Consider the following 25,671-nt stretch of genomic DNA (forward strand, 5'->3'; position numbering starts at 1 on the left):
CCCTCCCTGGGGCAGGGGAACACAGCCCAGTACCCCCTAGCCCTACCTACAGCTGGGTCTACTTGCTGGACCTCAGGGGCAAGGCTGCCTTCTCCAAGACCCTCCCTACCAAGGTCTTGAGCACCCCCCAGGCAGCAGCTGCCTGCATCCCGGACTCAGCCCTGAAAATTCTGGGAGACATAAAAGTAAACAAAGGGATTGAAGCAGTTGTTGAAGGCACTGAGCACCAGGGCCAGGGCGTACCAGATGTAGGTGACGTTGGTGCACCCTGTGGCCTCCAGCAAGTAGTGGATGAAGAGCAGCACATTGCTGGGGGTGAAGCAGAGGATGAAGACCAGGAGGACCAGGGCCAGGACATGCACCACCTGCCCATAGCATCTCCCCTTGGCCAGCAGCCATGCCAGGATGCAGCTGTAGGAGATGGTCATGAGCACGAAGGGCAAGCCAAAGCCCAGCCCCACTAGGGAGAGGAAACAGTAGATAAGGAACACTTGCTTATCCTTTCCTAGGACATTGTGGCACGTTGTGATGTTCAGGCTCAAGATATGATTTGTCTGGGGGTGCAAAAGCAGAGGGCTCATGCCCAGCCCCACCGCCAGTCAAATGCCTACATAGACGCCCACCTTGCCCCACGTCCAACTGGAGCCCTTCCAGAGGAACAAGTGGACCACAGACATGTAGCGTTCCAGGCCAATGCAGGTGACGAAGAAGATGGAGCTGTACATGTGCCCATAGAAGAAGGCCACCGTGGTGTGGCACAGGTAGTCCCCAAAAAACCAGTGATTGCCCAAGAGGTGGTAGAGGATCCTGAAGGGGAGCAGGAGGACAAAGTCCTAGTCAGCACTGACCAGGTTGAGGAGGAAGAGGGTGCTGGAACATCTCCTGAAGTTGGTCACCAGGATCCAGCAGGCCAGAGTGTTGGCCAGCAGCGCCACGAGCAGGACCACAGAGCAGAGGGCAGGGAGAAGACAGGTGGTGAGGGTGCTGTTGAGAAAAGCTTGCACAGAGGCACTGGGGCACATCATTTCTTCTTGGGGAGTGAGGGGAATCAAGGCTTGCCCCTTGTCAGGCACTGTGGAGGACACAAGGCATCAGGCTCAGCTGAGAGCCCCCTCCCACTGCTCCTTCCCACTCAGGACCACGCAGAAGATGTCACCCCTCCCTGCGGAGCTGCCAGCAAATGCAGGAGCTGGCGTCTCCCTGCCCTGTGGCAGGGGCAGCTCAGGACACAGAATCCCTTAACATCCTGCCACCCTCACCATGAGGAGACATGCCACATCCTGCGCTGCCCACGCCGCTCGCCTGGCAGTGCCACTCCAGTGGTGCCAGCCCAGCTGGGCACCCTGCCCGCAGCCCAGACAGGCTCTGCTCCTGCGTGTCGCTGGGGGGACACACGGCTCCGCTGACGTTCCTCTTCCTACAGAGCCCAGCGCAGTTGGTCCCCTGCAACCCCATGGGATCAAAAGGGCAGACAGGAAACCCACGCCAGGATAGGGTCAGGATATGGCCACCCATGCCAGGATGGGAGATGTTGTCCCACCAGGGCTCCTGTCTCCTCCTCCTCCTGGCCAGCCCCCCCAGCTCAGCCCCCGGTCTCAGCTGGGGCTGCACATGCCTCCCGTCTTCCTGTGGTCAGAGGCTTTTCACTGCGTGCTCAGAACAAAAGTGAAGAACAGGAAGGTCCCAGGACACCAGACAAACAACTCCTGATCAAATCCTTTTTCTGGCTTGCTCAAAAAACACAGCCAGGCTCTGATCCCCTGTATGTCACCCCTGGCTCCAAAAACTCTATCCAGGTCGTCCCCAGGATGCCTGGCCCCAGGGGGCCCCAGTTACATCCAACAGGTTTCCCGCAACCTCTGCCACCTCTCCGCATCCAGGGGATAGGGGAAATTCAGGTTACGAGAGCAGTAACCTGATTTTTGCTGCCAAAAGGGAAAGGGGTGGCAGGGTTTCAGGTCTTCACTTAGGTTTTCAACGTGGACACTCAGGGAAGGCAGCAGAGCAGTGCCCCGAGCTTTCACTATGACACCCAGCTATCCCCTCCAAGTATTCCAGGACATGATATCTGGGTATCCCAGTGAGGCCTCCCTGCCCTGCCCCATCACCCCCCAGACCCACCAAGGCACTTACTTGGGGAGAATTGGATGGCCGAGCCAAGCCAGGTGCAGCTGAGCAGGAGGGTGATGCAAAGACAGCAGCTGGGACATCTCTGCAGGGTGGCCTCTGCGCCAGCTGGGTCCGCACAAATGCCACAGGCAGGGCTGGCCCCACTGTGCGTCACCGTGGCAGGACAGGCACTAGCCCCCTCCCCGCTGTCACCCTTCCTCTTTCTCCTCCTCATCATGCCTGTGTCCTGCCTATGTCCCCATTGTGCGAGCGGCCAGACGGGAGGTGGGGAGCACAAGATGACCACCAGCTGCCACCACCACCGAGCACCTGAGGGACATCATTGAGGTCGGGGTGATTTCCAGCCACTAGTACACAATGGCACGCTGCAGGTAGGAGGAAGCAGATGTAAGGCAGCCATCAAAAGACTGTGAACCGCAGCAGGCAAGTGGAGCTGTACGTGCCCCAGGCGTGGGGCAGGAAGGAGGGAGCTGGTTCCCAGCTCGGTGATGCAGCACACTGGGGACACAGGGCACTCTGCCTGCCCAGCCCTGCCAGGACCAGACATCCCCAGGGATCAGTCACCTTGTTCGGCCTGAGAAGCCAATGTCACCCTGTAGATGGGGCCGCTCTGCATTGTCCCACTCTGCTGTCCCCTTCTTGCCACCAAACTGGGTGCTGTGTGGCCCCTGGTCCATTTTCCTGGCTCTTCCTGCAGCAGAGGGGCCATGGAGGGGAATAACAGACCTGGTGACACTGCCCCAGCCCAGCTTTGTGCATCAACATGATCAGGGGAACCAGGACATGTGCAGCTGACCCCCAAAATGTCAGGGAAAGAGCAAGAAGGTGACAAAAGGGACAGCAGGGGGATCCAAAAGCTCTGCAGAAAGAACAGGCAGAGAAAAAGCAGGACAGAAAGAGAAAGGAGAGCTGAAGGGGATGGGAGGGGGATGAGAGGGGGACAGGGGGACCAGGGCACAGATGAGGAAAGGGGTGTGCCAAGCCAGGGGTCCCATGTCCTCCATGTGACATGAGACCCCACGTGTCCCTGTGCCTGGGGCCTGACGCTCCACTGCCCCACTGCCCCCATACCCCAGGATCAGTGCCCCTGCACCCCACGTGTCACCACATCTCAGGACGAGTGCCCTGTGTGTGCTCATGCACAAGGACTTGGTCCCCAGCATTCCCAATGTCCCTGTGCCCCAGGGCTCCCCACACCCCCCCTGCCCAAGGACATGAGCCCCAGTGCTCCCGATCACCCCATCTCCCTATGTCCCAATCTCCCTGTGTTCCCTTGACCCCATGTCCTCGTGTTCCTGTCCCCCTACCTCCCCATCTCCCCATGTCCTGGTGTCCCCATCTCCCCATCTCCCTGTCTCCCCATGTCCCCGTGTCCCCTTGTCCCCATCTCCCCATGTCCTGGTGTCCCCGTGTCCCCATGTCCCCATCTCCCTGTCTCCCCATGTCCCCGTGTCCCCATTTCCCCTTGTCCCCTTGTCCCCGTGTTCCCGTGTTCCCATGTCCCCACATCCCCATCTCCCCACGTCCCCATCTTCCCATGTCCCCATGTCTCCATGCCCCCATGTCCCCTTGTCCCCACATCCCCATGTCCCCTTGTCCCCGTGTCTCATGTCCCCATATCCCCTTGTCCCCATGTTCCCGTGTTCCCATGTCCCCACATCCCCATCTCCCCATGTCTCCATGCCCCCATGTCCCCTTGTCCCCATGTCCTCGCGTCCCCATATCCCCTTGTCCTCGTGTTCCCGTGTCCCCACATCCCCATCTCCCCACATCCCCATCTCCCCATGTCCCCATGTCCCCTTGTCCCCTTGTCCCCTTGTCCCCTTGTCCCCACGTCCCCATGTCCCCATGTCCCCTTGTCCCCTTGTCCCCTTGTCCCCTTGTCCCCACGTCCCCTTGTCCCCGTGTCCCCATATCCCCATATCCCCGAGTCCCCGTGTTCCCGTGTCCCCACGTCCCCGTCTCCCCGTGTCCCGTGTCCCAGCGCTCCGGCGGGACGTGCAGCACTGACCACTAGGCGGCGCGCGGGGCAGGGCGGTGGGCGTGGCTTGCCTGGCGCGGTAGGCGGGGCTTGCCCGACGGGTGGTGTCGCTCTCCTGGGAAAAGGGGCGGGCCGAGGGGGCGGTGCTTGGCGGGGGGGCGGGTCACCCGGGAGAGGGAGGGGCGGAGCCGCGCGGAGGGCGGAGCGGGGCCGGTCCCGGCAGTTCCGGGCTCCGCGCACGCGAGGAGGCGGAGGGGGGCGGGGGGACCGGGACCGTGTTCGGGATCGGGATCGGGATCGGGATCGGGATCGGGACCGGGACCGGAAGCGCAGTGATGCAGCCGCCGCCGCGCAAGGTGAGCGCGGGGCCTGGGCGGGGCACCGGGACGGGTCCCGGCACCGGGGACGGGCGATCGGGACCGGGTCCTCCATCGGTGCCGGCGGACCGGGTCCTGCAGCGGGGATCGGGAGTCCCCCCCGGCGGACCCTCGCCGGGGCTGGGAAAGCGGGGCCGCGGCTGGGCGGTGGCCACCGGCACCTGCAGTGACACCCGGGGAGGGGGGCGGCGGGGACCGGGACCGGGACCGGGACCGGGACCGGGACCGGCGGGGGCAGGGCACGGCCCCCGCGTCCCAGCCCGGCCGGGGACGCAGCGGTCCCCGGGCGCTGAGCGGTGCCGTCCCGCAGGTGAAGCTCACCCAGGAGGTGCGGGTCCACCTCCTGGAGCAGCTCTCGGGCCTCCAGGGCAAGCAGCAGCGGGACGCCGAGCTGCTGGAGGACATCAGGTAGGGTCCCCCACGCGTGTCGCGTGTCCCCGCCCCGAGCTGAGACCGGCCAGCTCATCCCACGTGTGGGCCAGGGGCCAGCCTGCCAGGCACGGCTCACCTTGAGCCTGCCGCATCGAGGTCGTGGGGCTCCATCACCCGCCGGGGCAGCCAGATGGGGACATCCCGGTGCGGGGTGGTGGCAAGGGGGTGATGGCCAGGGTGGCCCATCACCGCCCCCCCTGCGTGGGTGCTCGCCTGCCCCGCGTGCCCTCTCCCCACAGGTCCTACAGCAAGCAGAGGGCCGCCATCGACAGGGAGTACGGGCAGGTAAGGAGGTGTCACCAGTTTCAGGACCGATGGCCGAGGGAGGCACCAGCACCGAGCCCCCTCCTTCCCATCCGTCCCATGCAGAGTGTTCGGTTCCGGGGCAGGGCACGGCCCCACGCAGGCGATGGGAAATTATCTGAGCAAAGCGGAGCTTAGCTGCTCCGTGCCGGCTGTGGAGGGCAGTGGCAGATGGGTTCAGCATGGGGGGGACACCAGCTGTGTTAGGGCACCCGCTAGGGTGCTTTGCTGAGCACAGCGTGGCCCCAACCTCGGGTGTTTTGGGGGCCTGGAGGGAAAACCTTTTGGGGGGGGGGGGGGAGGAAACTGCTCGGCTCTGCTGTCTGCTGGGTCATCGCAGGGCTCTGCTCTTAAATGTCAGAGCCTGGGTTTGCTCCATGAGACATCCCCGCAGCATTCCCTGGGGACACCCTGCAGCAGATATGACCTCCCCGTTCGCCTGTCCCCTGCCTGTGGCCAGGTGCCGTGCTACCCCACTCCCTCCCTTACCCCCCTCCAGGCTGGGGGGGACCGTCCCCCCAGGGTTGGGGTCTTGCTGTGCTTGGCTTTGCTGGGGGCTCCTCTGCCTCTGCCTCTGCAGCTGGTGTCCATCACTGGTGTCCCCTTGCCAGTCCTCCATCCCAAAAGCTGCAGTGGGGGGTGCCTCTCATGGTGGTGGCTGCTCCCCAAAAAGGGTTTCCCCTGGGCAGCGTGATGGGGTCCCTGCTGACACCAAGCCACTGTGGGGTGTGTGTGTCCCCTGCTCTGGGGACACACATGGGGTGGGCAGCCAGTGTGGGGGAGCCCAGTTTTGGCCCTGGAGTGGGATGGCAGGGTGCTCGGGTACGTGGCACATTTGGGGAGTGCCGGTGACGATGGGTCTGTCTGCAGGCGTTGCAGAGGCTGGCGAGCCAGTTTGTGAAGAGAGACTGGCAGCGGGGCCGCAGTGAGGCTGGCGACTCAAGGTGGGCTGGGGACAGGGATGGGGGTGAGGGGCTGGGGCTGGCTGCATCATCTGTGGCCCTCCCAGTTGGGAGATGCCTAATGCCAATCAGGATTTGGGTGTCCTGGGGATGCAACCCTGGGTGGGATGTCCCCAAGCATGTGCTACCTGACTCAGAGGGGACTGCAGGGGTTGAGGGTGCTGGCTGTGCTGCTGGGCACCTACAAAAGCTGGCAGGGAGGCAGGAGAGTACCCTTCCCTGTCTTAACCCTTGCGCCCACAGGAGTGCAGTTGCTGTCTGGAAAGGCATCATTGAGGGGACTGCGCATGCCGGGCAGGTCCGTGTCACCGCTTCGGAGAGCTACCGCCCCCTCGCTGCGGAAGCTGCCCGGACTGCCCGCCTCTCCAAGGAGAGGATGCTCAAAAAGGTACTGGGGCGAGGACATGTCCCCTGTGCCTGGGTGGTGGGGACAGCTATCCCCCCCAGCTGACACTCCCTGCAGGGCATCGAGCGGCTGCAGAAGGCGCAGGCGGAGCTGCTGGAATCAGTGAAGGAGCTGGACAAGGCAAAGAAACAGTTCACCCACCTCCAGCGGAGCAGTGAGGTAGCCAAAGACAAGGCGGCCGACGTGGAGGCTCGGTGAGCAGAAGGGGACCATGGTGGGGGGCTGCCATGGCCACAGCATGGTCTCACCTCATCTCCAACCTCCCCAGGCTCCGGAAGAGCGACCGGAGGATATTTCACACAAAGGCCAGCCTGCAAAAACTCAGCGCCAAGGTCAGCAACGCAGGGGGGTGGCAGGGTACCCAAGCAGAGGGATGTGGTGGGACATGGGGTGGTGGCCCCCACCCCATCCCCAAACCCTGCTCTCCCCGTCCCCGCAGTTCTCAGCACGACTGGCCGAGCACTCGAAGCAGCTCGTGGGGGTACAGAACGAGTACGGCTTCGCCCTGGTGTCTGCTACTGCCCACCTGGAGCATTACAGGCGGGTGGAGCTGCCCGCCGCCATGCAGGTAGGAGGTGCCCGGACCCCCCCACCTCCCCTACCTGGGGTCCTGCAAGAAGCATCTCCCCAGTGCCACTGGGAGGGGGTGCAGCAGTGAGGGGCCCGCTGCTGCGGCGACAGGGCTGACTGCCCTGGGGGGGTCAGGGATGCTCCCCAGGGGGATGCAGGCAGCGCTGTGGGAGTTTCCCACTCGTTTTCCCCCCAGGCGCTGGATGGTGACCTCTACGAGCGGCTGCGGGAGCACTTGTCGGCAGCCAGCCGGACAGAGGTGGAGACCTGCCGGGCTACGCGGGACTGGTTCCAGGGCATTGCAGAGGCATCCGCACGGGTAATGGCACCCGTCCCGGGAGCTGCGTGGGGCAGGAGAGGGCGGGCGAGCCCCTCGGCCCCACGCTGCTCTCCTGCCACAGGTGTGCCGGGAGCAGGACCTCCTCCTCTTCCTCCAGGACCACCCTGCCTTCACCCTGGCCCCGGAGCAGCGCTTCCAGCTCACCGGGGTGGAGGAGGTAAGGGGGGGTGGGGGGCATGACATTACGGCAGGGGGGTCTGCACTGTCAGCCCCTTCTCAGCCACCATGTCCTCGCTCAGGTGTGCCTGCTGCCACCCGAGGATGACAGGGCCAGCCTGGAGAAGGAGGCACGGCGCTGGGCCACACGGGTGGCTCGGGACCACAAAAACAAGGCGCACAGCGAGGAGGTGGGTGCTGTCCTTCCCCACGGAGCATGGTGGGTGGCTCAAGGAGGGGCTTTCCCTGCCCCCTACCAGCTCCCACCACCCCGCTGACCCACCCAGTGCCCACCCAGGTGCTGCAGCGGCTGGAGGCCAGGCGGCAGCAGGTCCCGGAGGTGGAGGTGGCCGCCGTGGAGCGGCAGATGGAAGAAGCAAGGGAAAACATACGGAAGGCGGAGGTGAGTCCCCCAGGCAGGAGGCTCTGGGTGGCTTCGAGGTCTGTCACCGCCGGGGTGGGGGACGCAGGGATGGGGAGGTGTGGAGGCTGGGGATGCGGCGCTGGGGGTGCTTCACCATCGTGGCAACCACACTGGGGACCGGGGGCAATGGAGCTTGCTGGGCTGTCCCCCCACCCCATAGGTGTCCCTTTAGACGTTGACAGTGTGTGTGTGTGTCCCCAGGTCAGCCGAGTGAAGGCAGAGGCACGGCTGGCGCTGCTGCGGGCAGCGGGGCTGGACGTGGACACTTGGCTGGCAGGGGCTATGGTAGGGGCGGGCGAGGAGGTGCCCACAGGGCTGGATCTGGCTGAGTTTGATGACTACGAGGACAGTGACGAGCTGGAGGAGGACGATGAGCCCGGCCCTGCTGCCCGCACCTACCCCTACACCTGCCGGGTGATTTTTGGGTACCAGGTATGGCCACAGCTGCCTGCCCCTCACCCTGCCTGCCCAGGGCTGGCACCCCCAGCCTCCCTGCCACTTTGTCCCCTGTCCCCTGCAGGGCTCTCAGGCAGACGAGCTGTCCATCACCCAGGGCGAGGAGCTGGAGGTCATCGAGGATGGGGACGCAGAGGAGTGGGTGAAGGTGGGAGCAGGCTCAGCCCCACCCCCATGCTGGGGGGGCACGTTTTGGAGGTCCCCAGGGCTGTCCCCGCCCCGGGGGCTGAGATGGTCACACGCTTTCTGCCCCTTCAGGCACAGAACAAGGCAGGTCAGGTCGGCTATGTCCCCGAAAAGTACCTACTGTCCCTGGGCGGTGAGCTGGGGGCTGGGGCTGGCCCCCCGGGACCCTCTGCCCTGCACCGCCAGCTCTCCAACATCATGGCTGCAGAGCTGGTCCTGGAGCCTGGAGGTGGGTGCCGGGGTGTCACCTCCCCTGCGGAGGGGGACAGATGCACAGGGCTGGTGCCTGGGGGATGCTGAGCCCCTGCAGCAGCAGCACTGGGGGGTGCCGAGCCCTCACCCCATCCTTCCCACAGCCTGGCTGGTGCGAGCCCTGTATGACTACGAGGGACAGAGCCCTGAGGAGCTGAGCTTCCCCGAGGGGGCCATCATCCGGGTGCTGCCCCGTGCCCCCGGCGAGGTGGACGACGGCTTCTGGACAGGCGACTTCGACGGCCGCGTCGGTGTCTTCCCCTCCCTGGTAGTGGAGGAGCTCACTGGGGGCCAGGGAGCAGCTGGGCAGGTCGGTGGCAGGAAGGTCACCACGTCCCCTTGGTGTGGGGCAGCCCCCCCGTCTTGTGCCGTGGCCGCTGGTGGGTGGACGCCCTCCCTGCTGTTCCCATCCTTCTTGGCTCTGTCTTTGCAGGAGCTGCCATCACCATCCCCGCCGCCCTTCTCCCCTCCTGGCCTTGTGCCCGGGACCAGCCTGGCCCCCAGCTCCTCTCCTGAAACACCGCTGGGAGGTGAGTGCCGGTGGGGAGGCTGGGAAAGGGGATGGGGGTTTGTGCTGGGCTGCTGAGCTGGGCTGAGCAGCTGGGCCCTTCCAGGTTGCAGGCAGGATGGCACAGGCAGTGGGCAGAGCTCTCCAGACCTGGCAGCCACCCGCCTCCGGCCGGTAAGCCCCATCACAGCAATGCTGTGCCCCCCAAACCTGCCCCCAGTCCTCCCGTAACGGGGAATAATGCCACCCGTGTGCTTTGGGGAGGTCTGAAGGGGGGGCAAGCAGCCTCGGCGTGGTGGCACCGCTTCTCCTTTCCTCTCTCCGCAGCTCCGCGCGCCCCCCCCACCGCCCGGCAGAGCCCCCGAGCCTGACCCCGAGCTGCACTTCAGCTGACCCTAAGTGTTCCCCTGTCCCTCCCGGCTCCTGTCCCGGCGGCAGGGACTGGCACTGCCCCATGCTCCAAGCTGGTCTCTTTGGGGGCCGCATCCTGCCCAGCGCTGCTTGCGGAGTGGTCCTGCATCCCTATCCAGCATAGGGCATCCTGGCAGCCCCTTTATCGGGGTGCTCAGTGCCATGGCCAGGCCCCACCTCCCCCAGCTCTTGCCTCTGCCCCTTCTGCCTGGCATCGCCTGTGCAACCCCAGTGCAGCCCTGGTTCCCCGGGGGGGGCTCAGCCCCGGGGCCCTGCCTGCCCCCCAGGCACCTCCCTGCAGGCAGGAGTGGGCAGGTGGGGGCTGCGCCCCAATAAAGCCAGTTGACTCTGCTGAGGGGTTCAGCAGCTTTAATGGTTTTAGCTTGTCTATGTACAGTGCGGTTACACACCAAAGCTCGCCAATGGCACCAGGGCTGCCCGCTGGCCTGGCCGGGGTGCGATCCTGCCCCCAGGGCCGGGCTGTGGCCCCTCCTGTGCCGGGACAGGGCTGGAAGCTCCTCTCTCCGCCAGCATCTCCCAGGGACCTGCAGGGTCCCTCGCCGGTGCAGGATTTGTGCCTGAGACCGCTCTGCGTGGCAGGGGTGCCCTGGAGGGCTCAACTCTGCAGTGAACATGCCGGGTGGGTGGGGGGGTGCTGCCCCCTGCCCCAGGGGGGCTTGAGCCGCTGCCTCCATCCCTGCCCCTCGCTGCAGCCCCCTCTGGTGCATCTATCTTCCCCCCAGCGCTGGGGGGCTGCAGGGGCTGGGTGGGCAGCGGGGACTGGGTGCTGTCCTGCCCCTGCCAGGCCTGACGGTCCCCCAGGGGGGTCTCCGGGGCGGGTGCGGTGGGTGGGAGTTGGGTACCTATTGCCAATGGGATGAGGTCTGGCGCCGAGTGCGGTCGTCTGTAACGTCGGCGCGTCGCTCTGGCCATGCCAAGCGCGTAGCTGCCCACCCGGGGCCGGGGCCGGCTGCCCTGCGGTCTCCCCATGGCAGAGCCCCCAGCCCAGCATGGGGGCCGGGGGCTGCGCGCCTCCCGTCCATGCTCCAGACGGGAGCGGAGAGGAGCTGTGGGGAGAGGGGCAGGATGGGGCTCGCCCCAGCAGCCGTGGCATCCCCCATGCCCAGAGCCAGCACAGCCGGCAGCCAGCGGCACTGCCTGTGGCTGGGCACGCAGTCAAGAGGCCCTGCCCGTTCGGGACCCAGCGCATTGGGGACCGACCCTCTCGGAGAAGGGGTTCACCCTCTCTCCACCACCGGGCTGTGACCCACTGGGGCAGGGGCACTGCCAGTGCCTTCCCACCCCACCCTGGACATCGCCCCAGGGGCTGGGGACAAGCACTCACGTCACACGGTTGCTCCTCGGTTGTGCACCGCGGCGCTGGGCTCCTGCGGGAGGGAGGAGGGATGTGTATGTCAGTGCTCTCGCAGGAGCAGGGTGCTGCTCTGAGTTGGGACAGGATGGGGGCTCTGTTGTCCACAGCAGTCATGCGCAGGCGGGTGTGCACAACCCCACTGAGGCTCCAGGAGCTGACTACAGCCCGAGCCCCATCGCCTGCAGGGCATCTTGAGCAGCAGCTAACAACCCTTGTGGTGGCCCTGGCTGGGACCTAAGGGACAAGGGGCCGTCCAAGCAGCACCAAGGCTTGGTGGCAAACATCACAGTGAGGTCCCATCACCGTTCTCCTGGGACCCTGTGTCCTGGAGCATGCTGAAGCAACACCCCAAAGCCTGGCACAGGGTCTAAGGCAAGGGTCTGGCACCACAGATGGGACAGATGAAGAGGAGAAAAATCACAGTGTTCCTGGACTTGTCTTCCATGCACATCTTTCCCTGGAGATCAGAGGGGCCATGGCCATCTCCCAAGGCATCGTGAGCCATGGGAGAAAGGAGGACCTGTGACCACCTCTCCAGATCTCTGGAGAAGAGCTATAGCCCATCGGCTCTGTCTGGCGTGGCTGCCTTAGGCTGCCCTTCTCCATAAAGCAGCTCAAAGTTCCAGCCTGGAGGAGCCCAGATCCTTCCAGCCCAGCCACCAGAAAGCAGAGGGACACAATAAACTCTGTGTGTTCCTGCTTTTTCCTTAGCCTACATTTAACTAGGCACCTTTCCCCACGCTCACCTTGGTAGGGTGACACTACACCACGTAACTTCCCCCAGTCCCCTTCCATGAAAATTGTCTTTCTCCAATTGCAGAACCACAGACAAGCGCGTGAGCGAACGTGTTGGGAGTCTGCTACCACCACTGACAGCATCATTTGCTCAGTGGTAACAGCCCAGAGGCAGTGGCAGGAAGCAAATCCCCCAAATTGGGCCATTGACAGCCAAGGAGATGGTGTCCTTGCAAGTGCTGCCCTGGAGCTCTCTAGCACATCCAGCAAGGTGGTTGGGTAGGAAGGTTGGGAGATACCGGGGTGCTGGGAGTCCCCCAGCTCTGGCCAGGGTGGGCTGATCTCCTCTCTGAGCACAGCCAGCACCAGCCCCTCCAGGGCAAGGAAGAACAACCAAGAAAGGACCAGTTGGCTTCACCATTTCCTAGACTTCAAGGCAAGAAAGGCTCCTGGAGACATTTGTCCCTGCCTGTACATTGCTGGCCGTGTTGAGCCCCAGCACTGCAGCGAAGCTACAGTTCTGGGGAAACCAAGCTGTGTACAGCAGCAGGGTTCCCTCAGGTCAAGAAAAAATGATCCCAATGTATGACCTCAAAGAGCCCAACCATAAAGGAAAATGCATCCCTTGCTTGAGGGGCAGCTGGCTGCAAGTCAACCAGTGACCTGCCTTTCCCTGCGGTGCGGGTACCAGCAGGGTGGGAACTGTCACGGTGACTCTGCGTGCTCCAGACAATAGAAAGCAGATGGGAAAATGCAATCAAAAAAGGTAAGCAGAAACAGGGTGGGCAGGACAGGGCAGGTTCCATGCCACAGTGAGCCCAGCACAAGCCTCGGCTTGCCTGTCCCCGCTGCACAGCTCATGCCACCACACTTCTGCTGGTTGATGGTGTTGGCAGCAGGACTTGGGGTGCTGTGCCACAACCCTTCAAAACCTCCAGCCCAGGGGACTACACAGGAACAAGGAAGAGGAGGAACCTACCTGCTGCCCCATGTCTTCCACTCCGGGCTGTTTTCTGCTGCTGTCGTCTCTTCCCAACTCATCAGCCTGTTCGTGCAGACTCAGGCTCCCGTGAATATCCGACACTTCATCTGCCGACCCCAGTCCGGTTTCCTCCAGGCAGATGCTGGCTCCTTCCTGCACCAGCTCTCCTGGGATGCTGGGACTCGACCCTCCTAGCACCCGATGGCTCAGGAGCTTCCGCTGGCGGCTCGCACTCCCAGGAGCAGTGCCAGCATCCTGCAGTGAGCCTGCCACGCCAGGCCCCTTGCCCGCCCGTCTGCTGTCACGAGTGCTGGAGCTGGCTGGTGTGTTCGGGGCTGGCGTGGTGGAGCGGCTCTGCTCCCCACCCTTGCTGCTCTGGGTACCCTTCTGGACGGCTCCGTTCTGCAGGCCACCCATGGGGACAGTCCCATTGCGAGCCCGCTCACGCTGGAGCCGGTCGCTGCTGTGCTCCAGCTCCTCCGTGCTCGGCTCCCGGCTGCCATCTGGCAGGGGACCGTCCTGCTGCTCGTGGAAAGTGGGTTTCTTCCCGATGTGTGTGACACGAAACCTGGAATGGGGGCAGGACGGATCAAAATCCTTTCCCTCCTCTCCCCCAGCTGTATTTCCAGCTTGCCTGCACCTCCAACCGTGGATGTCCTCTTTTTGTCATTGACTCATGCTGATCTCCAACCTTTCAGAACCATTCAACACCACCGACCCCCACTCTAGCCATGCCCCCACTGACTTAGCCCCATTTTCCCCTTCATTTTTGGCAAAACAAATATAAAGAGAAGGATGAAAAGGTCAATCCAGATGTTGGCTGGTGCAGACCCTGCCAGCCTGTCCTCCCTGCAGCAAGATGGGTCACAGCTCTTGGAAATGCTCCAAGATGAAACCTGGGTGAACAGGAGCTTGTACAGAAACTCAGGTGTTGATTCAGAAGGTGAAATGCAAACCGGCTAAGCCTGGTGAGGAGGGGGTGGCCATGCAGATCTGCATGGATGTTGCACCTAGTGACTGGCTGCCATCAGGGGAACAAGAGCCAGAGTTTTTGGCAGACAGTACTCCATAGGTGAGGGCAGGGACAGGGTTTCGGCAGACCGAGCTATATTTGGGTATGGGGATCAAAGGCAGGAGTTGCTGTTTGCCAAAAATCTGCCAGAGCACATTTTGCACCATCCCCTGGAGTGATGGATGGTACCTAGGTGGTTCACAAAGATTCCACCATGTACCAGGTAATGGCTCAGAGCTCCAGGATAGGCAGGAGAACAGCTGCAGAAGTTGGTCTGACACCCTCAAAGGGTGCATTTATGATCAGAGGTGATGTAATATTGCACATGGGGAGAAGAGAGAAGTTAGAGATCTACCATGACTTTCAGATTTGTGAGGGGTAACATATAGGCAAAGCCTAAAAGTCTGAATTGTACGCGAGCTGGTTGTGACTAATGCTGTGACTCCTCTTCATAAGCAATGCAAGCCACTGCTGGACCAGCAGATGGGAAATCTCTTCCACAGTGAGCTCGTGTCCACCAGCCAAAGGGCACTGATCCCACCACAGAGACCTCATGCAGCCCATGGAAACTCACCCAGCAACTGCTCTCCCTGCACTTTAGTCACACCCAGAGAAGTTGCAGATGGCCCTGGCTCTGCTGAGGTTCAGCTGTGAGCCAGCATCAGGGCAAAATACAATTTCAGCAGCGAAGTTCAAGCACTGCTGGGGTTCAAAGAAGAACAAGACCCAAAGGTCAAGCACATGGCAGTACAGCCATTCTGAAGGAAGAAGCTGAGAAGAAAGGTCTGAGAGATAAGAACAGATGCCAGATGAGATGCCAGAGATGAAGGAGACCACAGCCAGACTGAAGACCAGATGGTAGTCTGCAGACACTACAGACCCCTCAGGACTGGAGTCAGAAATGCTGCTCATGATTGGAAGGGTCGAGAAGATAAATGCTCCATCTCTGGACAAACTACCCACAGGACTGCTCGGTCAGGCTGAGAAGCAGCAATGTGACCTTTCAGGTCTATCCAGATATTTGGAGACAAGGCACCAGTGTTGCGATTTGGGAAGACCAAACAATGTCCCAGTCCCAAAGAGGGACGAGGAGGAGGCATGAGTGGCAGGATCATTTCTTGGCAATGCCATTTGAGCAATGTCAGCCTGGAAGAGCCAGGAACAGATTCGAAAAGCAGGCAGGGTTCAGACTGGAGGGGGCACAAGAAGTAACATAACCAACCTCTGGATGGTGAGGGGAAAGGCAGAAGAGCACTGGCTGTCTACCTGGTCAGCATCGCTAAGGCGTTTGATTCAGTGGGACGTGACATGTGGTGGCTAATTGGGCTAAGGACGGAGGGTAAGACGCAGGTGCTTTGGTGGGTGAGCTCTGCCACTGACAACAACTGGTTTAGGAAAAGTCCTAAAATGAATAGTAAATCATTCAACAATATAAGAGTGCAGGTCATATAACCCTGATTACCTCTGAAGTATAGAATAATTTAAGTGTGAAAAGCCCTTGGGAAGTTTCCAGTCCAACCCACTGCTTGAATCTGGGCCACCTCCCACCCTCAATCAGGTTGCCCAGGGCTCCGTCAAGTCAGGTTTTGGAAATCACCAAGGATGGAGATCCCTCCACTCCTCTGGGCCCTGTCCCAGGGCTGCACCATTCGCAGGATGAAATAGTTTTTCCTTACGTCTTTTCTGGATTTCTCTTGTTGCAAATGGTGGCCATTGCCTCTTGCCCTTCCCTGTGCATCTCTTGAGAATAGTCTAGCTCCATCTTCATTTAAACTCCCCTCACCCCTTTGAGCAGTTTTAGAGAGCAATTAGATCCCCCCCTTATATGTCTCCAGGCTAAACAAACCCCATTCCCTCAGCAGCTCCTCACATGCCACATGCTCGAGCCCCTGATGATTTTGGTGGACCTTCAGTAATCTCACTGCTTTCCACTCCTTTAGCAATGAGCCTGTGCCTACCAGCTGGGGACCAGACTCAGTCGATGAGCTTTAGGTAGTTGGGAAAGGGGCTGGACTCTCAACCACTGTGTCCAAGACAAAAGCAATAGCAAAAAAATAGAGAGAACAAGTCCTGAGGATTGCAACAGAAGAGGTGGTTTAAAGGAGCTTTTGTATGTAGGGTCAGTCATGAGTCAAAGTACTTCATGTCATCAAGATATTTGTAGTAAACATGACACAGCAAGGGCAGTCCCAGAAAAGTCATCCAGGATCTGAAAGAGCAAAGGGGCCAGCTTGGAAATGAGAACCAGAATTTGGAGGTAGTTTTGTACCTCATGGGCACATAGGCCCCTTAGCAGTTGGACGTCATACCAAGGAGATTCAGGAAGTGGAAACTTTTAAAGTACAACCTTGGAGAAATGTAATTACTGTCCTGGTGAGAAGGTTGATGTGACGCAGGATATTACAAAGATAAAGACAGAAAACCAAGATTTGAGGGAAGGTGCCTTTAGGAAAGGAGACTGTCTTCTCCAGCACTCAGAGGTGAGTGAGAGGAGACTGAGAAGAGCATGGACAAAGGACACAGAGGAGTGGATGGAGCTGGGCACCATGCAGGGAATGAGATTAGCCATGAATATGCAACTGTGCAGAGATCTGGCTTACCAGACACCACCACCAAGGACAGCTGACAGCAACAGGCAAAGAGGAAGCCAGAAGCTGTCAGTCTCCAGAAGGTGTGATCTTAGCATGTCTCTCCCCTTCACCAGCTCCCCATCAAGCCCCCAATTCACCTCCCTACTGAGACTCCTAGCTGTGATGGTGGAAAAACCCACACCCCCTGATGCTCACTTAGGCTCAACATCACCATGAAAAGACTGTCTTTCTGGGCCACAACATGCAGCTTCATCAAGGCTTAGGCCCTGAATGAAGACCTGCTGCAGGATCTGAGCAGAGCAGAGCTTTGTGTCTCATGAGGGTGGCCATCCAGGGACTGCAGTTGTTTGTCACCCTGCGCTGGTCACCACTGCAGTAGGGAGCTGAGCCCTGGAAGACTTTGCTAAAGGTCTTGTGCATGCTAAACCTTTCTACTGGGGAATGGGGCAACCTGTGCAAGACTGCAGATTGTACTGAAGGTTACTGACTACACAGACACCACAGGAAGTTGAGGAAGTCCCTTGAGGTGAGACCAGGTGGGGACTGGAAAAGTATTTGTGGGAAGTATGAGGTAAACTCCCCTATTCTTGTATTCCTGCCATGTCATCTAATTACAGTCATCATTGGAGGCAGTGACCTGGAGGAGCACATCCACTCTTTCCTTCTGATGCTGGTGGCTGGTAACTTGCACCTGGGACCTGCTGTCACCTCCTTCCTCTCCTAATGAGATCCCTAAAACCTCAGGACACTGCCCCTGTCGGGCAGCAAGACCCCTGCTTGCATGTAGCTGGGACAGCAGGCTTTGAAAGGACCTGGATTTGGGGCTCTGCCCAGCACTGAGTCAGCAGGACAAGCCAGGCTTGAGTCACCTTCCCGGAGAAGGAGGGAAGCCACCAGTGTGTCATGGCCTGCCACACACCACAGGCATTTCTAGGTGCAAGAGGCACCTGGGTCCTTGGAACTCCCAGCTGCAGAACTACTACTGGAGTGTCTGAACAGGGAAGAGCAAGAGGGTGCCTGGCATGGGGCAAGTGGGGAAGGGGAGAGGAATAGGGGAACTGAGAACACTCTCCATGATGCTTGCTCCATCAGAGCAGATGGGCCTTGTCTGGCAAGGCTCATTTAAGTACCTGCCCACTGAGAAGACGGTAGTCTCTCCAGGATGCATCCTGCCTTTGCCATCCTTGGACCGTCCTTGTCGATGCAGGGGGTGCCTCTTCCTCTTGCTGCAGTGGATGCAAGGGGCCTGCGTGGAGCCCAGATGCACTGTGTGGTGATGTGGTGGGCCCCCATCCTGGCTGTTACGGTGGGGACAAAGGCTGCAATAGGAGAAGGACATAACAGGTTGCGTTACCTGGAGAAGACTTCCAGCCCTGGTGCAGCCTCACTGCAACAAGCCCTGAGAAGCAGCAGCTCTGGAGGGGACCTCGTCTGAGAACAGAAATGAGGAAGAGCTATTCCCCTTGACACTGGGGTGAAGCACTCATTGCAACCCTCAGGGGAGCAGGACTTCTTGTTGGCAAGATGCTTTATAACAATCTGGAAAGGGGCTGGCTGCAAAGTCACCAGAGCAAGTTGATACCGAAAGGTTGCTTCTCCCTTATTCTGCAGGAGCCACAAGCTGGTATAGGCTTCCCTCACCTGGGCACTGGCACTGGGATGTCCCCTTCATTGTCCCCCAGCATCTCCTTGAGGGCCTCTGCATTTGCTGACGAGAGAGGAAAAAAGGAATGTGTCAGCCAAAGTGGACAGCATGTCTCCAGGCCAGCTCTAGGAGATGCTCACCTTCATTTTGTATGATACATCTCACAATCTTCTCCACAGTGTCCTCGTTCAGCTCCTCCTCTTCATCTGAAAAGAGAAAACATAGCACTGAGGGCTGGGATTTGGAGACTTAGCTCACCAGTCCCTCCCCAGGAGCAGCCACATCAACAGAGAGGTTGGAGAAGCCTCGTGTCCCCCATCACGCTGGGAAGCCCCTGGAGAACACCAGATCCCTCACCCTGGGAAAGAAATGACTAAAATTGCAGCCATGTGTACAGTGAGACAGGGGTTGTGTTTCTCCTTCAGAACTGGGGAGCATCATGAGAAATGAGTGGGAAGCAGGTTTGAAACAAGCCAAAAGAGGAGGCTCCTTGTGGGGACAGTCCAGCCCTGGAGCCCCTGGCTGCAGGAAGCTGTAGGTGCTAAAAGTCTCCAAGGGTAAATAGGACAAGTTCACAGAAAAGAAACCCACTGGGGCCTGTTAAATATGGGGAAACCATGTCTGATGGAGAAAGCCCCAGAGCTGCACAGCTGCTAGAAGCTTAAATGAATATGCTCAGGAAACTTAGCTCGGTGTCTGCTCTATCATGGTATTCAACCCAGCATTCATTGCAACCTGCTTCTGGCCACTGTTGGAGGCAGGAGGCTTGGCTGGCTGCACCTTCAGCCCAGTCTGCAGTGTTATATGTTCCTACGAGAAGGTCAGAGCTGTGGTCTGGCAGGCAACTGCCTCAAAGAACATGGTCAAGGGCTGCCACTATGATCCTGGAAGCCCATGGAGATGCTGTGGCATCTCCAACAGGCAAAGCCAATCCTGGAAAGGTCAAACACTATCTCCATGTCATGTGCAGCCAAGTCATTAAAGTGAGAGGAGGATATCCAAGGACACCTGGAAGCTCCTGCTGTGTCTGTGGGTAAGCTGGAGGAGCCCTGTTTCCCTCCCATGCACAAGAAGTGACAGCAGGAGATGCTGATCCTCCCAAGCACTGCCAATGCACAGGGAAGCTGGAGGAGTTATGTAGCACCATTTGGCCATTTTCAGTTAAGGAAGCAGCTGGAGGAATGTGTAATGTGTCTTCTTCGTTTCGGCAGGGACTCATGAAACCACAAACGACAGAGCTTGCTTGGACCAGGCTCTAGTTTGCACCCATGCTTGTTGCTGCAGTGACTTCCCAATGCAACTACCCAAGACCGACTTACGGTGGCCTGAAGCGATGGAGAAAAACCCTAAAGGTCCCCTTCTACATGGGGCATAAATCCCAAGGAAACACCCCTATTCCTCTGGCCTGCGTGAACACAACAGAGACTAGAAGAAGACGTGACCAACAGCAAACACCATGCTGGCTCCGTGCTGGACCTCCTAATGCTAAAAGGGCAGAGGGACAGCTTGTGCCCTGTCTGGGGGATGCTTTCCTTGTAGGGGACATGGGTTATAATTCACGTGCTGGGCATTCGGCAGGTCCTGGCTGTTCATCAGAATTACATTCTGCTGATAACGCTGCTTTGGGAAGAGCCAGATGCTGGTTCCCAACTCGCTGGCACCACCAGCGTTCGCCAGCCTGTGGAGCCAGCAGATCAGAGGGCTCTCCGGGCTGCACGCTGCCAATCCCTGGGGAACACCACGCTGCTCTCACCACACCATCCCTTTTTTCCAACCCAGCAGCATGTGACAGGTAAACCTCCCAGCCCCAGGCCGCATCCCAGAAGCGTGTTTAAGGAGCATCAGTCCACACGGGGCGAAAGGCATCACCCGAGCCCCCACCGAGCCCCCATTGCCCCAGCACTCACTGGCCTGGAGCTCCGCCAGCACGTCTTTGTTATCTGGGTCGAGCTCGTCCCGGAAAGTCCGGCACCGGTAACCCTTCTTCTTCAGGACATGGCAGATCAGGAAACCCACCAGCCCCATGATGAAGAAGACGAGGACGAGGAGGAAGACCATAGACAGGCTGTGCTGGGGGTCCGACTCCCCATCGTCAGTGCTGTTCTGGTCTGACATGCGGATCTAGGAGAAGGGGGAAGGCGGCTCAGAGACCACAGTGCTCGCCCCCCGCCAGGCTCCTCGTGCCCATCCTCCTCTTCCTTCTCTTCCTCCCGTCCACCTCGGGCAAGAGCCAGCTCCCAGCTTGGGGCGGGCTGCCGAGGGCGCATCTCTTGCCCCGCGAGGTCCGGCGTGGCGGAGGACCCCAGGGAGGAGAGGCCGGGCTGGAGGAGGCTCGCTGCGGTCTCCCAAGGACACCGCTGCCCCACCGCGCCCCGCAAGAGGCATCCCAAGGGCAGCGGTGGCGGCAGCACCGTCCCCGCAGGCCGGCCTGCCTCCGGGCTGCGCCGCTCCCCCGTCCCTTGCGGGCGGCTTCCCAAGGGCACCGGTGCCCCGGCCTCCCGCGGGATCCGCGGCGGGCGGCGTCGCCCCGCTCGCCCTTGCGGGGGAACCGGCATCCTCACCGCGCCGCGCCGACCCGCTCCCCGCCCCGCACCCCTCGCTACTCACGGCCGAGGGCCTCCGCCGGCGAAGGCGACGGCAAAGGCAGGGCAGGCAGGGAGCCGCGGCAGCCGGGCCGGCGGAGGGCTGAGCCGGCCGGCAGCCCCCGCATCGTCCGCCCGCGGAACCGAGCTCGCTCCCTCCTCCCCGGTTCCCCCGGGCTTTCCCCGTCTCCCTCCCCGGGGAGCCCGGCGCTCCGCCGCCCGCTCGCCGGCTCCGCTCCCCGGCGCAGGCAGGGTCTCCTCCGGCCGTCCCCCGTCCCCGCGGCTGCGGCGGTACCTGGGCCTGCGGTCCTCCGCAGCGCTCTCCTCTTCACCTTCACCTGCCTCCTAGCAACCCTGCATCCCTGCGGCTGGGGACCGTGGCGAACATCCTCCGGCCCCCCGGCTCCCGGCTGCCTGCCTGCCTTCCTCGGGAAGGCTCCGAGCTGCTTCTGGCTGCCGCGGCAGCCTCTACCGCTGTCTGCCGGCGAGAACACCCGCCTGTCCCAACCCCGGAAAAAAATCTCTCCGAAGCGGTTTCGGCGGATGAAGGTGCGGCGAGAAGCTCAGGGAAATGCCGGCAGCTGCAGTGGGGAGCAAACAGGAGCGCCGCTCAGGGAAGCCGGCGCTGGAAAGCTGCTGCCCGCCCCGGGGCGAATAACCTCACCCACATGCAAGCCAGCCCCGACTTCCCCTGGCACCCTCCTTTCGGAAGCTCTCGGCAATTTTTAGAGCGCTGAGTTGTGGTGATGGGAGGGCGGAGGGGGGGAAGCGGGTCTCAGCGAGACCAGGACCGGTCCCACGCTAGTGTGTGCAGGGGGACAGGGGTGCAAACGCCCTCAGCATGATCGCAGCACCGAGGAGGTGGGGGAAAAGGAGCCCCAGGAGACCCCACAGCCCAGCCCGACTGTCTCTCCCTTCTTCCTAAAAAAGGGATGGCTAAGCCATTTGAAATCTCCAGCCGTGCTGGTCCCATGACCCCCTTCTCCATCTCCATCACATTATCCTCACTCTGGGAGGCTTCACCCAAATCTCCTTTGCTACTGCAAATTAGGCTTGCTCCTTTCTGTCCTTCGCCCACCTGCCAGTTCTCCACCCAGACCTTGAGAAGCACAGGCAACCCTTGAAATCCCTCCCACCCCATCTCTATGAAGCAAGTGTCTATCTATATAAATATTCATTTGTAGGAGTTATCCCACCACACTCTGTGTTGCCATGAGGCAACCTGCAACTCCTCCAGGCTTTCAACTATGCAATGATGAGAGCTCCCATCCTTCTCTGCAAGTGACCAAGAGTCAATTCTCGGGAGCCCAGGAGCCTCCTCCATCACCACGACTTCAGGAGGTCACCGCATCGTAGATGCCACCCATCTGTCTGCTGTTCTGGCAGGGAGGCAGGCCCTAAAATGGACAAACTATGGCAAGGAAAGACCACAGGCAGCAAGGCTTACTGCTCCTGCCGTGCATTGCTAGGGCTGCAGGAGAGCTGAGGTCTCCTGATGCTGGACCAACAAGCTGCAACATCATGCGAGTCTCTGCTGATCAAGACCTTAAAGGCAGTTTATAGCTTGCCCTTGTTTCTTCAAAGCAGGGGACCTTGCAGGTCTGGGTTTCTGTGGAGCCCTGAGGGGATGTAGTCATGGTGAGCTTATTCCCATTTTCCTCGTGCCCACGCACACTGTCCTGCACAATAAATCGCTCTTTCTCCTCCTGGCCATTCCCGCCCACCCGACGCATTGCTGCACCCTACCCCCCTTCCAGCCTCCAGCCATGCCAGGCAAAATAAGCCCGGGTTTCTCAGCCCTCCCCGCTTTGAGGGAAGATTCCCATTTTCCCACAGCCTCTGATGTCAAAGCATTTCCACAACCTGGGGGGCACAGGATGGCACAGCAGCCCATCTGGGGACAAATCCTGGCCTCCATGGGGTGAACTGGGACGAGGAGGGGGCTCCACTACTGTCAAGCTGCTCCCGCCCGGCTCTGCAGCTGGGTTATCCCAGCGGATAGTGTTTCTCTTCCTGATGCTCCCTGCTCAGTATCATGTGCCCCCAGTCTCCATCCTGCTTCCATCACCCCAGCCTCAGCATCCCTCCAGGCTGCTCAGTCCTCGTTCCACTGTGGGACCTCATTAGCACTTTAGTGGCCAGACCACAAGCCTTGTCCCATGCAGTGCCTTGCCAGTGACCCAGAAAAGACACCACAGCTCCTCTCTGCCCCAAGACTAGCCAGCATGACAGGCATGAATCCACACAGCTGAGCTCTCCCTCCCAAACAGGCTGGCCATGTCAATCCCACCCAGTGGGGACAGTCCCTGCGTGGAGCTAAGCCCCACACCATGGCAGGGAGGTGCGAACACGGCTGTGGGCTGGATGCTTGTGGTATGTCCGGAGGCTGGGCTCTGCATCCTCTGCCTCCTCCTGCCCCCATCCCAGCTCCTGTCCCCATCCCGTGCGACCCCACCAGCCAAGGCAGCGCAAGCTGAGACACAACAGTAATCTGGCCAGAGCTCTGGGGCAGGCAGCTGCCTGCTTGCTGCCTGCCTGCTGCACTCAACACCACCATCCCCCTGCCCTTCCTTCCCAGGTCACCCAGTCAGGGGTCCCCAGTGGGTGCAGGCATGAATCCTGGGGGTCCTTGGAGGCTTTTGTCCCTCTCAGGAACAGACATTGCCTGGAAACCCTTAAATTTTAAGGCACTGGGTCAAGAGGTGGCTGGGGGAGGGAGGGGACAGAGCAACCGAGGAGACTGTGGAAGGACAGCAATGTCCCCCATCACCCTGTCCCACAGCCAGCTCCAGTCCCAGTGTATTGCCACGTTACCTCTCGTCTGCTCTCTTCCCGTGCCTGCTCCGTAGTCATTACGACAGACATCACCCCATGAACAACGTGAACGCACCCGCTCAGGGGATCGTCTGCCACGGCCCCACTGGTTGTCCACGTGGCAGCTAAACAGGCCAGATTGCCCGGCTCCAGCAACCCCGCGGGCAGGCTCCTCCTGGGGTCTTTGCTATGATGCTCAGCCCAGAAATTGCCACCATCTTTCCAAAAATGCTACATCCCATCATGTCAAACATGTCTCTGAAACTTAAGCCCTTATTTAAGTTTTTCAAACATCCCCAGCAAGCTAATGGCCTTTAAACCACAGCCTGGTTTTGTTCTCTGAGCACAAAGAGCATCTAAAAATATCCCTCTCCGATGCTTTCTTTGCACTGCTCCAAGACCCGTGAAGATGCCTGGAGCAGCAACCAGCTTCCAGAGTGAGCTCAGCCAGCAAAGCAATCCCCACTGGAGGCAAGGACGTGTTTCTCCCCTTTTTGCCCCTTTCCCCCAGCCAGGCAGCTTGGCTGTGCCACTCAGGCGGCTCGGTGGCCCCAGCCAGACGTTATCTGGTGGCAGCACCTTGCAGAGCAGCAACTGGGCTATCGTCATGCCGAGTAAGCAGCCCCCACCGAGACGTCAGTGGATTCCACACGTTTGCTGCTACACCCTTGTTGTTCAGCATGTTTAAAGCCTATTTATTTAAGATGGTGGATGCTGGGCTCAGTGGTCACTGTGCCAGGGATCGCAGCTCTGAGCATCCCTGATCACAGCTGTGCCCTGTGGGGTCACAGCCAGAGGGTCCCGGCATCCCCCAGACCATCCTTGCTCCATGCTTGGGAGCCAGCATCCTAAAGGGAAACAGGCATGAGGAGTGCTGTGGCGGGAGCAGCGTCACAGCAGTAAGTGGCAGAGCCAGCAAGAAGCATCATTTAATCCCACAGTTTAATTGCACCTTGACACTAGTTTTCGCACCTGCTTGCAGCCAGTGTAGCACCCAAAATCCCACGCCGTCCCACCATTGCCTTGCTGCCCTGCAAGCCCCATCCTGCACACCCTGGGCCATGCACACGTGAAGCTCCCCTTGCTGCACACCGAGGGGTTTCCCTCCCACATATTTATTACCCAGCATCAAAATCCCGTTGCTGAGAAGCCGGGAAACATCCCAGTGGCGATCTGCCATAGTCTCCATCCTTAGCCAGATCTTGGTGTGCCCCTTGGGGGTCCTTGCCCTTTGCCTGCTCCTCTCTGAGACCCCGTTTTATTGCAGGTTGTTTAGGCAGCCTGCCTCAAGTGCAGCATCCTTTGCCCCCAACATCTGTCCTGTGGGAAGCAATCGGGCAGGAGACTGGCAGAACCAATTCCTTGCCAAGCGCCAATTTCAGCTAATTTGTTTTCTGAGCCTTTGGGCAAGACTACCTGCTCCTTTCATCCTTTCTTCTTTCCAGCCCACAGGAAACAGATTTTTGTCATCAGCGTCACTCGCAGCACGGCCCCATCTCCATCCGTCGCTGGCTCTGGGTGAGGTTCAGGGTTTTCCCCCCACTCCACGTGGCTGCTTTCTCGTACACAGCAATTTTTCCGCCCAGCTTTTGTCCCCTGCCAGCCTCGTGGTGCCTCCCTGTCCCCCGCTCCCTGCCAACACCGGCAGGTTATTTTCAAAGGCTGCCAGCAGTCAGGAGGACCTGTACGCTGGCGGGGCAGGATCTGGGACGGCTGCTTGGCCAGGTGACAGCCAGCAATGGGTCCCTGTCCCTCACAGCTCAGGGGGGATGCTCCCCAGAAGGGGATGAGTCCCACCAAGGTGTGGGTACCCCACGGGAATCCCACCGCCCCATCTCCTGTGCCCTCAGTGGGTGGGCTGCAGCAGCTGAGGGGTGACTGCTGGAGGCTGGGGGTGATTAGAGGGCAAGTGGGCACAACTGGGGAGCAGCTGGGGGGTGACTGGGGAGCAGCTGTAAAGTTACAGGAGAGAATCCAGTGGGCAACTGGGAGTAACTGGGGGCAGCTGCGGGTGACTGGGGAGCAGCTGTAGGGCTACAGA

At 60.3% G+C, this 25,671-nt stretch overlaps 2 protein-coding genes and 1 pseudogene across 8 annotated transcripts; 1 reads left to right on the top strand and 2 right to left on the bottom strand.

Moving 5' to 3' along the window:
• Positions 1–46: 46 nt before the first annotated feature.
• LOC142044538 (proteinase-activated receptor 3-like) lies at positions 47–2,344 on the bottom strand (annotated as a pseudogene).
• A 1,986-nt stretch (positions 2,345–4,330) lies between these two features.
• On the top strand, positions 4,331–10,239 carry FCHSD1 (FCH and double SH3 domains 1). Of its 2 annotated transcripts, XM_075056481.1 has the most exons (19): positions 4,331–4,467; positions 4,799–4,896; positions 5,160–5,205; positions 6,094–6,167; positions 6,429–6,573; positions 6,649–6,785; positions 6,860–6,923; positions 7,031–7,159; positions 7,358–7,480; positions 7,563–7,658; positions 7,741–7,848; positions 7,956–8,060; positions 8,283–8,513; positions 8,602–8,685; positions 8,796–8,952; positions 9,080–9,285; positions 9,409–9,505; positions 9,590–9,657; positions 9,811–10,239. In XM_075056481.1, the coding sequence occupies exons 1-19, from the start codon at positions 4,447–4,449 to the stop codon at positions 9,874–9,876; spliced, it is 2,055 nt and encodes a 684-aa protein (XP_074912582.1). In that variant the 5' UTR covers positions 4,331–4,446; the 3' UTR covers positions 9,877–10,239. The 2 variants fall into 2 exon arrangements, with proteins under 2 accessions (XP_074912582.1, XP_074912583.1); XM_075056482.1 differs by lacking the exons at positions 4,799–4,896; positions 5,160–5,205.
• A 60-nt stretch (positions 10,240–10,299) lies between these two features.
• On the bottom strand, positions 10,300–25,656 carry RELL2 (RELT like 2). Of its 6 annotated transcripts, none has more exons than XR_012654261.1 (9): positions 23,631–24,257; positions 20,142–20,355; positions 18,375–18,440; positions 18,231–18,297; positions 17,720–17,908; positions 12,984–13,554; positions 11,240–11,282; positions 10,758–10,961; positions 10,300–10,516 (listed from the first exon to the last, which is right to left on the bottom strand). XR_012654261.1 is itself a non-coding variant. In XM_075056491.1 (9 exons), exons 3-8 carry the CDS (start codon positions 20,347–20,349, stop codon positions 11,241–11,243), a joined length of 1,143 nt encoding a protein of 380 aa, XP_074912592.1. In that variant the 5' UTR covers positions 20,350–20,355; positions 24,753–24,950; positions 25,047–25,656; the 3' UTR covers positions 10,300–10,961; position 11,240. The 6 variants fall into 6 exon arrangements, 5 of the variants coding, with proteins under 5 accessions (XP_074912592.1, XP_074912590.1, XP_074912591.1 ...); XM_075056491.1 differs by lacking the exon at positions 23,631–24,257 and adding exons at positions 24,753–24,950; positions 25,047–25,656 and having other exon boundaries at positions 10,300–10,961; XM_075056489.1 differs by lacking the exon at positions 23,631–24,257 and adding exons at positions 24,753–24,975; positions 25,047–25,656 and having other exon boundaries at positions 10,300–10,961.
• Positions 25,657–25,671: the final 15 nt, after the last annotated feature.

Source organism: Buteo buteo, chromosome 24 (assembly GCF_964188355.1).
Source record: "Buteo buteo chromosome 24, bButBut1.hap1.1, whole genome shotgun sequence".
NCBI classification, from domain to species: Eukaryota; Metazoa; Chordata; class Aves; order Accipitriformes; family Accipitridae; genus Buteo; species Buteo buteo.

Coding starts and splice junctions, on each gene's coding strand:
- FCHSD1 (XM_075056481.1), top strand. CDS start 4,447: ATGCAGCCGCCGCCGCGCAAG. Junction 6,168..6,428: donor AGTGAGGCTGGCGACTCAAG/GTGGGCTGGGGA, acceptor TTGCGCCCACAG/GAGTGCAGTTGCTGTCTGGA. Junction 9,286..9,408: donor GCCAGGGAGCAGCTGGGCAG/GTCGGTGGCAGG, acceptor CTGTCTTTGCAG/GAGCTGCCATCACCATCCCC.
- RELL2 (XM_075056488.1), bottom strand. CDS start 23,681: ATGTCTGTCGTAATGACTACGGAGCAGGCACGGGAAGAGAGCAGACGA. Junction 20,356..23,630: donor GGGAAGAGAGCAGACGAGAG/GTAACGTGGCAA, acceptor CCCTTCTCCTAG/ATCCGCATGTCAGACCAGAA. Junction 17,909..18,230: donor ATCCCAGTGCCAGTGCCCAG/GTGAGGGAAGCC, acceptor CTCCTATTGCAG/CCTTTGTCCCCACCGTAACA.